The sequence below is a fragment of the Cygnus atratus genome, chromosome 4, assembly GCF_013377495.2.
Source record: "Cygnus atratus isolate AKBS03 ecotype Queensland, Australia chromosome 4, CAtr_DNAZoo_HiC_assembly, whole genome shotgun sequence".
NCBI classification, from domain to species: Eukaryota; Metazoa; Chordata; class Aves; order Anseriformes; family Anatidae; genus Cygnus; species Cygnus atratus.
The window spans coordinates 29772219-29784943 of record NC_066365.1 but is presented as its reverse complement, the minus strand read 5'-3'; the positions used below and the strand labels follow the sequence as shown (position 1 = coordinate 29784943).

At 41.8% G+C, this 12725-nt stretch overlaps 1 protein-coding gene across 5 annotated transcripts in view; it reads left to right on the top strand.

The window, feature by feature from the left end:
- The window catches only part of RAPGEF2 (Rap guanine nucleotide exchange factor 2), a 183401-nt gene extending 180988 nt beyond the window's left edge, over window positions 1-2413 (top strand). For 2 of the 5 annotated variants that reach the window (XM_035546916.2, XM_035546900.2), the window contains one exon: window positions 199-2410. Coding sequence is in view for 2 of the 5 variants with exons in the window: in XM_035546936.2 (XP_035402829.1) it covers window positions 199-224 (26 nt within the window). In the remaining 3 variants the exon portion in view is untranslated. Of the gene's footprint in view, window positions 1-198 lie in introns of all 5 variants that reach the window. The other 3 variants (XM_035546927.2, XM_035546936.2, XM_035546907.2) reach the window with 3 other exon arrangements.
- The last annotated feature ends 10312 nt before the right edge of the window (window positions 2414-12725 follow it).

The following is a 12725-nucleotide window of genomic DNA, read 5'->3' as shown; positions in this document are numbered from 1 at the left end:
ACTTTTTTTGAGAACAGAATTTCAAAGAGGTACTTTTCATGAGACCTGAAATGTAAAGTTATTTAGATTTGTTTTTAAATATATACCTAAACGAAAGGAATGGAAAGCGCGTGAACGTAGTGCAGGTTGTTTCATTCAGTAGCAGTCTTGTTCTGCGTGAACTAAATGATATTTTCCCCTATCCTATTGTGTTTGCAGAAGATGAACAAGTCTCTGCTGTGTAAGACTTGGGGCTTTTCTGGATCCAGAGTGAGCCACCTTAAAGGAGAGCACAAGAAGACGTCCCTAGAATAGGAGCCTTGGAACTATAGTTAAAGGATGGTGGACCTGTTTGCCTCCTTCCCTGCCTTAAAGCAGCATGGGGCTTCTTCCTCCGCCCCTCCCCTCTGTCCCCTCTCCCCTTGCATGTGAAATACTGTGAAGAAATCGCCCTGGCACTTTTCAAACTGTGTTGCTTGAAATGCACAGTGCAGCAATCTCCAAGCTACCACTGTCGCTGTCTGCCACATCACACAGTATCATTCCAAATTCCAAGATCATCACATCAGGATGATAACTCTGGCTGCACTTCCCAATGCCTGGAAGGGTTTTTAAATCTTCCTTTTCGATTTTAATCGCAACCCTAGCACTTAGTCTCGTTGGGATAACGGGATAAGCTAGTTGTCAATTTACATTTGGCCTTTAACCTACAAAGAGAAAACGCATTGAAATCCTTCAAGGAGGCAGTGCTTATTTGCTTGTTTACAATGCCTTTGTTACAATTTTGTATGTTTGTGTTCTGAAATCAAATACTGCGTCTGCATAGTAACTACAGTATTATTTCGTACCTGTAAGTAGGGTTGCCAGCCTGAGCTCCCGGACAGGATATTGCTATCACGTGGCCGAGCAGGGCAGAAGGGAAGGCAGAGGTTGCAGGACACGGCCTTTCCCGACCATCTCGCTTCACCCATAGCGTGCCCCACCCTGGGACCTCCAAAATGTGTGCCCGTTAGCAGGAACGGCACCAGCAGCCAGGTCTAGTGTCAGTGCAGCACCGCGCGCGTGCACCTACCTACCCAGTGAAGGACCAGAGGATGCTGTGTCTCCCATACCTGTGCCTTGTGGAATACAGGACGGCATGCTCTAAACAGCGTCCCATTCTAACGAGACAGACGGCAACCCCACCTTTAAGTTATATATTATTTTTATTTTATTTTTTTTACTATATAGTAGTTATATTGAAAGAGAAATTAACTGGATAACATTGCAGTGAAGGCAAGCTGGGATGTCACAGCTCCTGTCAGCTGTTAATACTGATTTAATAACCTCCACCTTGACTTTGGCATTAGGGGATAAACAAGCCTTTAAGTAAAGAAAAATAACCCGTTTAGATATGTCAGCCTTTGCAATGCAGAAATAGTCACAACTGTTAATGGCTTTGTGGAACACTGCATGTGTAGAGAAGGCCAATGTGTAGCAACCACCTGCTCACAGCTGCTATTAACCCTATATTGACTGAAATGACCCTCCCCTCTATTTTTGTGTTGTTTTTGCACAGACTCCGGAGAAGTGAAGGCTGCCAATCCGAGTAGTACTCAAATGTGAGGAACTGCTGGTCTTGGATTTTTTTTTTCCATTGAACTCAGCTGATCATATTGATCAGTAGATAAACGTAAATAGCTTCAACTTTTAAAGATCAAATTGCAGTGTTTTTTCACTGTATCAAGCAAATGTCAGTGCTTTATTTAATTCTCTCTCCTGTAATCATAGCTTGTGTCTATTTGCTTATATATCACATTGTCAATTATGCATTTGTAATTTTACATATAATATGCATTATTTGCCAGTTTTATTCTCAAGGCTATGGACCTCATGTGCATATAGAAATACAGAATCCTAGCTCTATCACAAGTTGCACAAATGTTATATAAGCATTAAGTAATTGTAGACCATAGGACTGCTAATCTCAGTTCGCTCTGTGATGTCAAGTGCAGAATGTACAATTAACTGGTGATTTCCTCATACTTTTGATACTACTTGTACCTGTATGTCTTTTAGAAAGACATTGGTGGAGTCTGTATCCCTTTTGTATTTTTAATACAATAATTGTACATATTGGTTATATTTTTGTTGAAAATGGTAGAAATGTACTATGTTTATGCTTCTACATCCAGTTTGTATGAAGCTGGAAAATAAATAAATATAACATTAATGAAGTCCATGTTGATTCTTATGCATTTTACATGTTCCACATACTTGAACAAATTTATGAAAAAATTTTACTTCTCTGTGTATTAATATTAAAGGGACATTGCCAAGTGATGTGGGCAAACTATTGGTGTGGAGTTTTTCTTCATGTAGTTACGCTGCTGTTGGTATGTGTACTGCTGAATGAGAGTGAGTGAAACGTTGTGTGTCCCCACCAGAAACATTTGAGAAGCTGAAAGGAGGAGTTCCTAGAGGAATGGTCTTACGTACGTATAGCATGTAAACAGTTTTAAAGGCAGGATCATGTTGATTTGGTATTCTGTATGGTGTGAAAGTAAAGAACGCATGTTGTAAAATGTGGGTAGGGAGAAGTATGGAAAATGATCCATTGGAGTTTTTACTGAAAAAGGTATTTCAAGTAATAAAGGTCACCCGGTAGCCTCCCCAGTAATAAAAGTTCATGTTAAACACAATTCAATGTCAAATCTGTAGTTTTTTTTTTTTCAGATGTTAGATTGTTTCATTATTTTCAGTAGTATAGGATACTGGTTTAAAATGTCGCTGCTAAAGCCTTTATCAGCTATATCTCACTTAACTTTAAAATGTTTGACAGGCATTGTTTCCAAGTTTAATTTATTGGGGGAAAAAAGATTTATATACAATAAATATATTTTTAGATAATAAAAAATATCCTCTGTATAGATTTAATTGTTTATAACATTACTCTAGAAATGTTCCATGCTTAAAGCAATGATAAGCTAGTTTAAAAGGATTGGGGGATATAGGACTCATATAAATACTCTCTTTTCATCACTGGAATCTCTAGTGCTGTAAGGGGAAGTTACAGAGAGTATTACCTTTGTGTGGTGTGCATGGGTGGAAGTAATCTCAGCTAGTCTGTGGTTAATGCTTGTTGGGTAAATTTCAACGATCTAGAGAAATGTCGTTGGTTATGATGTTAATAGAGTGAAAGTACATTTTCACGTATTTTATCTGCAAGTTTGGCCTTTGGTAATACTAAAGGTGTATTGTTAGGGAAATAATTTCCTCTTGTCAACTTTGAGGTATGTGAACTGTTTGCATGTGTCAACTTTTCTGGGCACTTTGTGTAACGTTGAATTAGGCAGCATTCCCTCTCCTCCTGCTTACGCCTGCCTTCTGTAATGCATACTGTTTCATAATACTGTAATTCATCCTGTGTTTAGAACACATTATGTAGAGACAGCCTCAACACTTGTCCAGTACACGTGGCTTAATTCATTGTGGATTGGGAGATGAATGCTTACCACAGAAACCAATTCAGTAGAAGTGAAGGTATGAGTTGCGAGATAGATTTTATAGTTGCTCAAGAGCATTCACTCTGAATTTTGTACTTAACTGTGCAGATGCAGGAAGATGAGGAAAAGTGTACCACTGATTGCTGGAACTTGGTGTTGCATTAACAAATTGCAAAAGACAAATATAAGAAAAATTTTCTGTCTGCAGAAGTGTCATTCAGTATCTGTACCTTTTTATAACTTCTAACTGAAACTTGTTGAGGTAAAGGCTACATCTTTATTCTGTACATTAAACACTGGAGTCAGCTGTAAATGTCATGAAAGCTGAGGTTATTACATGTACTGCTTCACTGGACTAACCTTGGTCATCTGAAGTATGCTCGCTTTATTTTTATAAATCCGTGACTAAAATACTGGGTCCACCTAAAGTACAGAGCACTTTCTACTTAATAATAATATGTTTTTAAAAGATGATAACGCTCTGTTTGCTTCAAAGTAGGTGGGAAATGAAGCAAGTTCCAGACTTCCTGTCTCATATGGACTGTACAATAGTTGAGATAAAATCAGCTCTGGGGAATACAAGTAATTACAAGTATTTGATACTTCTGTATTACCTGATACATGATGAAACCTCGAGAAGAATTCTGAGGACAACGCTTGTGTAGTACCACCAGCCTCTTTAGTATCCATTAAATGACACAGGTCTATTGTGGAAAATATGAACATTGTTAAAATTACTCTGAAAATTGAGTCACTCAGGAGAAAGCAGCCATCTGAGATGATCAGTGTATTTTGGCCACCTATCCTTAGGTCATCCTTGGAGTAAGTTTTTACAGTCTTGCATGTGAAAATGGCATGCTTTGAGAGAAGGCTGGGAGTGAAAGTACGTTTATTACTGATGTGAAATGGAAGTCAATTACTTTGTTTTCCACTGAAAATGTGGTAAATGAAACCTTATGGCTTTTACTAGGATATGAAAATCTTTAAAGCTTAGTGTGTTCATATACAGCAGCTATCCCGAAATAAGTAGGTATGCCCTAGGTACAAGAATATCAGCTAGTATTTAAATTTCTAAATTGACACAATTATATTACAGGAACAAGCCAGGAAGCTATAAATCTTGAGGGCATTCAACTATTGGCAACCTCAAACTGCATAATCTAAACTGATAGAGTTTGAGGGAAAAAAAAAAAATCATTACTTGCCCCAGGGTCAGTAGCTGTAGCACAGATAAATTGCCTTAGGTGTTGTGCTCAATCTTTTTTGAGGCTTATCTCATCACTGGAGGAATATGAGGGATTTTTTTACTGGTTTCTATTGAGTTTTGTGTAACAAATAAGATCTTCCGAGCTGTGGCTTTGTCTAAGAGGAGGTAGTTTGTGTGACCCCATTATGGCATTGCTTCCTTCTTGTCTGTGGTCCGTACCCAAGTGAAATGTAGGGAGCTGCATTGATAAAAAGCAAATTTTAAGTCCTTGGGCCTGCTTTTTCAAAATCAATGTACAATTAGGAAGGGGTGTTCTGATTCAATAATGAAGGGAACCCTTGTATAATCCCCCAAGACATGTTTGGTGTTGGGACGAGGAGGCCTCTGGTGCTGCTTTTCTGAAGGGGGAAGGCTCTTCCACAGCCCCCTAGTCAAAAGGTAAGGAGCATACATGTACCTCTTCAAATGCCTACGCTACTCTCACCTCAAGTGTTCTTTAAGCAGAGTACCTCTCTTCCTCTGTTCTTGCTTTCTCGTCAGAATAAGCTAAGCATCAATAGGACAGGTAGGGGAGTGGAATCTCTTTCTGAATCTTGTACACTTTCAGTTTTTTACTGTACATGTCCCAAACTGCTCTTTTTAAGTGCTTTGTTGACTAAGGCTGGGTATCTTTGGCTGCTTCTCCTCTTCCCAGCACAAATGTGCTTTTCTTCCTCCTCCTGCCTCCTTTGTTGTTCTTCAGATGCAGTTCTCCTGCCTTGTTGACCTCTTCCTGTTGCTTTATTAGGTGCCTGCTCACAGCTTCTCTGTGCTTCCTTGCAGAACGTGGTACCACCCATTTCCTTCCTTCCCAAATGGGGTTTGTATGCGGGCCTCAGAAACAATGGACGGAGGCAGCACTTCGGTGCTCAGAAAGCTTGAAAGGAGCACACCCTGGCAGGGCAAGTTCAGGCTTCGTTTCTTTGTGTGCATATACATAGCCCTTTTCCCAATTGTTTCCCGAAAGCTGGTTTGTTCAGCACCCTATAGATAACCATAGCATAATGCTTGCTTTGTACTTACGGTAGTTACGACCTGATGAATGTAGAACTGCTTCGACTTGCTGAAGACTACCAGAAACAATGAGAGGGGAGCTTAGGGCCCATGGAGGGAGCTGGGGAGGGGAGGTCAGGGGGTGCTGTGGTTCTGGCCAGGCTTCTCTAGTCCAAACAGGGACCTTACAATGTACAAAGCTCTGGTGTGTAATTAAAAGGGTCTAGTCTGATTCTTAAAAAAATATATATATATTTCTGCTGCTTTTAATCATGTTTGACCAACATACGTTCTCTCTAGAAAAGCATGTTTCTTCCCAAATTAGTGTTGGAGAACTTGTGCTGTTACAGACCCGTACAGGACTGCAGTTCCCTCATTGCAGGTACCGCAGCATTTGCTTGGCTGGGGGGGTCTCCGCGCTCACATTGGCACCGCAAGTGGTCGGCCCTGCAGAGAGATGGGCAGTGGTGCTCAGTTGGGGTGAAGCTTTCTGCTTGGGTCTTTTCCCCTCTCTTTGCTGGACCTGGCACATAACAGGCTCATTTAATGCTTCTGAAGTCTTCTCGTATCTCCTGCAGTTCCTTGGAGGCTGTTTCTAGTTCCTGGATGTATAAGCCTGCCCACCTGTTGGGGTGAAGGAGCCAATGGGATACATCCTCCTCTTCTTGTGGCACACAAGTGGGATGTAATGTGCCAATTGCAGTCAGTTGGAGCAGCTTGCAAATCCTAATAGCTACTGAATAGCTGAATGAGTGTCTTTAGGTATTTAGTATTGCACATTTCCATTTCCTTTAGGGGATTGGGCTAAGGCTTGCAAACATCAGCAAGTGTCCTGTAAAGCAATATTGCAGCCTATTTTAATTTCATTTCCCCAGGTATCTCTGGCAGGCATTTGAAGTTATGTCGGCAGTTCCCTTCACATTACCTTTGCATTAGGCACATGAAAATGTCCTCACTGGTGGGCAAGGTTCGGTTAAAGACTTACTTTTATATCTGGTTGGCACCTTGAGGACAAATATTTTCAAAATCTCTCTCCACGTGCAGAGTGTGGTTACTCTCTTTATTCAGTCAGTTGATATCACCTGTAATTATCACTAACTGGAATGGGTTGGCTTAGTGTTTGCTTAAATTGCCTGGATCTGATGCAGACACTGCTTTGGTGTCTTTACAACTGCTGGCCTGGGGTTAAGTGCCTGATTGCAGCAATTTTGCCTTTGTTTTCCAGGACTGGTTTTTGTCTTTGAGGGCAATGAGTTCTTCCTGATGCAGGTGTTGTGCACTCCATCTTTTTAAATCTTTTCAGACCTCCGAGCTGCTGGGGTGTCATGGTACGTTGTTTGGGTTTTGATTTTATTTTTTTCTCATCTATTATATGAATCATTTGTCAGGTTTGGGGTCATTGAGGTTTCTGAATTTGCATGGTTTAACTGAAATCAGGAGTATGTGCTGTAGTACCTGCAGTGTCAGCCTTTTTTCCCTTCTTGGTTGTGAATTTGTCCTTGGTTGTAAAGTTGCCCTGATGAGTGTGTCCTTGTAATTTTAATAGCTTTGGTTGAAATTTCATTTTCTTTTGCCTGCTGTTGAAGAAATCAGCACAGCTGAATGCATTTGCTGCTAGCTGTTGTGTTGGTATTCTGTTCCTCTGCATCTGGTGCTAGTCCAAGTGTCAAACATTTTTCCCCCGTTTTGAAGGAAGCTAATGCTATATGCACACTATACACTCAACACATAAATGGTCTTATCTTGGGCATGCTCTAATTTGCAATAGTCAGTGTCTTCTGGCCAACAAGCAGGATATTTTCCCCTGAAGTTCGGTGATCTACCTTTATTTCGCCCCCTCCCTGATGTTGCGGCTAAATTACCCAGTGTTTCAAGACTGTTTCATTAAGATGCAGACCTGAGTTGTATTTCATTCTAGTGAGCATTCCCAAGGACTATGTGACTCGCTATGTACTTTTCCCAGAGCAGAAAGCTCCAGTTGAACTCACCCCGCAGCAATCGGCGCTCTGTAAGTGAGAGGGTCCTGCCCTCAGCCTCCGTGGGCATTTATGAAGGTTTTCTCTTGACGTGGGTCACCAGCAAACAGCATCGTGCTTGAAAGCATGAGCTTTTAAGGATTTCCGATGCCCTGAAAGTGCATGTAAATAAAAGGTGGGGGAAGAAGGCAAATTGCTGGCCTGCTGAAAGCGGTCGTGTCCCCCCTGCCTGCCGAGCGAGATACTTGACAGTGGTTCAGGTTCCCATAGCACGAGGGGCTGCGGGCTCTCTCATGGGCTGTCCCATTTCCAGCACGTCGTGAATCCCTGCCAGTTCTGTGTCCTTGCTGAGGACAAGGGCACGGAGCTCATTTAGCCCAGTGATCAGTGGCGATCTTTTGATTATTCATCTAGGTTCATCACATGAATTGCTGTTGCTACTGTTTGGGGCTCGTAGGTTAATGTTTTATATGTTATTTTACTGCTTTCCTTCTCCCTTTAGCTGTAGGTCTTAGGATCTTTGTGAATTTAGCCCGTACCAATATTTAATATGAGCTGTTGCTGCATCGTGTCAGCACAAGCTGCCCTTCAGTTCGCTCCCCACTTCACTTTCACTTACCACATCTAACCTGGGTGCTTAATTTAGACTGAAAGCCCTCTGAGAAAGGCAATAAGCATTTGTAAAATAATATCAGCGGATAACTTTTATTTATTTCCCTAACAAGGATGACTTTTTTCTTTCTGGAAGCGTGGTCTGCATTGCCAAGGTTTAAAACATAAATTATTAAATTAAAGATACACACTTAAACAGTTAAACCAAAAACAAAAAAAACACTGCTTGCTCAGTGAAGGTCACCTTCTTTCACCTGAAATATTATATCGTAAATGAAATGTGCTGGGATTTTAGAAATATGGAATTGGCCAGATGTACGCAATCAATACCTTTCACAAATCTGCTAAAAATATGTACTTAATAGAATGCTGCGTGCTGATGACATAGCAGTTATTCCTGTTACAATAAACTGCGCTTTTGAAGACGAATGTTCAGCTAAATTTTTTGACCTCTTACCCCACCTTATACTTAGGGAAGAAAAATAGTGACGGAATGACTGTGACTTGTGTTGTTACAGTGGTCTGGAGAGCGTGTACAGATATAATACTCGTTTCAGTTTTCACCTTTTACCTGTTACAAGCAATGACTTTAGCACTTCCAGCTTCTCATTACCAAATGGCATGTTTCATCTCAAGGAGACGGGTGTACAAGGAAGGTAATTAGCCCAAGGCACAGGGTGGACATCACGCAGACCTCACTTTCTCTCAGTAATCTAGGTACGTTCATGTTCTGGCCAAACCACAAATGTGCAGACCACAGAGAGTACACACAAAAAAATCTCGAAGGCACTTAGTTTTCGCAAGAAGGTTTGGCAGTAATTCTTTCACCAGTAGTGTTACAAGTGTCAATCAGGTAAGATCAGATGTCTTTTTTTGCCATAAATTAGTGATAAAAATAATCCCAAACTAATATATAGAACAAAGTACAATTCAGGGAAAAAGGTATAAAAATGATGAGAAAATTACTCCTTAAAATGTGTCATGAGAAGTAACACCACGAGAACAGTTCTGGAACTTTGTGCTTTAAAATCAGAATTCCTGTGTTCGTAAAGATCAAGTTTGTTTATAGGTTGACAGGGTGATTCTGCCTGCTGATCATTACTTTGAGCCCTTTTAAGGTCTTGCTGAGATAATATTACTTACTACCTAAGAGGTAGTGATTATAAACCATCTATGTCTATGGCATTTACAGATGGGCAGAGTGCAGGGGCAACAAGAACAACAAAAAAAAAACACCTCTTAATTTCGTTTCTACATTTGCAGCTGAAGGGCTTGACACCTTGTTTCTGTCACCCAGCTGTTTCAGGGAGAGGTGAAGTCAGAGCCAAGAGGGTAATGCTGTTTCCAGTGTTCTAGGAAGGAAGGCTGAGGGCTGCGTCTTCGTGTCTGCTAGAGACACCGTGTGCTGATTCTGCGGTATTGCATGTCTTCTGGGGGTGCCTAAAAAGCATATTTCGTGATTTCTGTTTGTGGAAGTGTTGCATGTCTCTCATTCTGCACCCCGCCCCCCCCAGGATCCTTCTTTTCCTTCTGATGATCCAAAGCTGGAAGATACTTTCATTTTTATAGCAATATTTTCCTAAAGAAAATTGAATTTCATCCTTCACTAGGGTAGGAACATGGCTAGAAGAAGAGCTGGCATTCTAGAAAAATGTGTTATCCACACATGGATAACAAAAACCTCCTGTATTGCAATGAGATGTTGAAATTGTGTTTTTTCCTTGTGTATGGATTTTAGTTAAAATAAAAAAAAAAATGTGGTGATCTTAGGCCAGCCCTGAGTTGTTGGCAATGGTTATCACATCCATGGAGAACGGAAGAGTTAAGGGCATGATACTCTAAGCTATAACCCCACTTAAGCTGTTACAAATACAGTCCAACTTTTCAACATCTTTATTATTCCATTTTGAGTAGCCTGCTTTCAAGCCCACAGAAACTCTGGGAGCACGTGTATTCTGTCTGTGCTTGGAGAATGTTTCTCTGAAGACGAAGCTTGTGACCTGAGATGAGTGAAATTGCTTTCTGCAATGGTTTACAGAAAACTTGGGTGCGGGTGGACGGGATGTCCGAATCTTATTGAACGAGCTCCTATCACAGGAAAATATAGCCACTAGCTAATAAGTAATCTCTGAAACTCATGTTTCTTTTCTGGAATGAAATATTGGTGTCTGCAAACTTATTTCAGTTACATTGACTTTCTGTTATAAATTCATTAATGTATAACTGCAGGCCATACACAGTTTGAAATTTTTGGTCATGTTAAGGATCTGTTGGATGCTGTTGTTGCACCACTATCAAGAGAGACAACCTCAAAACGGATCAGCAACTGAAAAGAAGTGTAGGAAACAAAATACTTGACTTTTTATCCTTGTTTCCTGCATGGACTTCTCTGAGATTTGAAGGCCAATATCTCCTACAATTTCTATGTGCCATAGGAGCACTAGTTACACATCGCGGGGATGCTCTCAGATTTCAAAGAGGTGTGAGCTGTACGTGAGTGCAATATTGTGTAGCAAACTTTGGTTATTCAGGAATGAAGGGCCTGTCTCAAATGCATTACGAGGGTTATAGAAACTTATGGATTTGCTTCAGTAATAACGGGTTGCCTTCTGTGAAGCATGCTATTTAGAAGCGTGTTTCAAGCTGCTTTATTATCATATCAGAAGTGGAAAGCCAAAATCTGGGCACTGGAGCTTTTTGGAAAAAACATGCACCAAATGCTGTGAGCCCTGTTTAGAAAAACAAAGTGATGAAAGCTGACAGCAGGTGGCTGTTTTCAACGTGATCCGTCAGCAACAAGTGTGGCGCTGAATGTTTCTTGGCGGTCAGCAGGCCATCTTGGATGAGAGCTGGTACGCAGACTTTTGGCAAACAGGCCAATGTTCCCACTAGCTTTGCTCCCAAGCTGGTGTTCCACTTGAGTACTCAGTCACTGCCTTTAGAAGAAAAAAATTAATTTGCAAATACCTTTCCATGGTGGAAGACGCACAGTAACAGCGACCTGGTAAGTGTTGCCAATAGCAAGGCAAAAAATACATTGCTCTGGAAGGGACCAGCAGCTATGGCTAAACAGGAAACTTCAAAACCTGACCAAAAAAAAAAAAAAATAGCTGTAAAGATCTCAAGCGTAAATGCTGCTCAGCCAAATGGCTTTTGCAATACCCAGAGAATTCAGCTAATGAAAGATTTAAAGAAAAACTTGCCTCATCAGATAATTAGAACTGCTTGCATTTACACTCAAACATAGATCTGCCTCCAAGTTTCTTCTTGACATTTGGAGTGTTGTTTCATAGCGATGCTTGCCAATTCCTTCTGAATGATGTTTAGCCTTGCCTGTGAGCATGTTTCTGTCTCCTAAAAGTATGCAGTACTTGCAAAACATAGTTTGTCTAAGTGTGCACAGAGTCACAGAATGGCTGGGGTTGGCTCGGACCTCTGGAGGCCACCTGGTCCAACCCCAGCTCATGCAGGACCACCCAGAGCACGGTGCCCAGGACCACATCCAGGCACCTTTTGAAGATCTCCGAGGAAGAGACTCCACCACCTCTCTGGGCAGCCTGTGCCAGTGCTCAGTCACCTGTGCAGTACAGACGTGCTGCCTGGTGTTCAGAGGGAACCTCTTCCATTCCAGTTTGTGCCCAGTGCCTCTTGTTCTGGAGCTGGGCACCACTGAAAAGGGCCTGGCTCTGTCCTCTTTACAGCCACCTTTCAAGTATTTGTACACATGGATGAGATTCCCCTTGAGCTTTCTTTTCTCCAAGATGAACAGTTCCAGATCAGCTTCAGCCTTTCATGATAGGAGCTGCTCCAGTCCCAACACCATCTTTGTGGCCCATCTCTCCTGTACTTGTGAGCTTGGAACTGGACACAGCACTCCAGGTATGGCCTCACCAGTGCTGAGCAGAGGGGAAGCATATCTTCCCTTGACTTGCTGGCAGCACTCCTCCTTGTGTAGCCCAGGACACCATTAGCTTTTTTTGCTGGATCATGCTGAAACTGATATTCACCAGGACCCTCAGGTCCTTTTCTGCCAAGCTGCTTTCCAGCTGGGTACAGCATATACTGGTGCATGGGGTTGAACCTCCCCAGGGGAAGGACTTTGCACTTCTCCTTTTTGAACTTCATGAGGTTCCTGCCAGCCAGTTTTGCAGCCTGTTGAGGTCCCTCTGGATGGCACCATGACTCTCTCTCTGTCATTTCAGCCACTCCTTCCAGTTCTGTGTCATCAGCAAACCTGCCGAGGGTGCCCTCTGCCCATCATCTAGAACATTAATGAAGATGTTAAGCAGGATTGGAGCCAGTATTGACCCCTAGGGTACACCATTAATTACTGGTCTTCAACTGGACTTTTAACCACTGATTTCTGCCCCCTGGTCCTGGCTGCTCAGCCAGTTTTCAGTGCACTCACATCCAGCTCATGCTCCAACAGTTTCT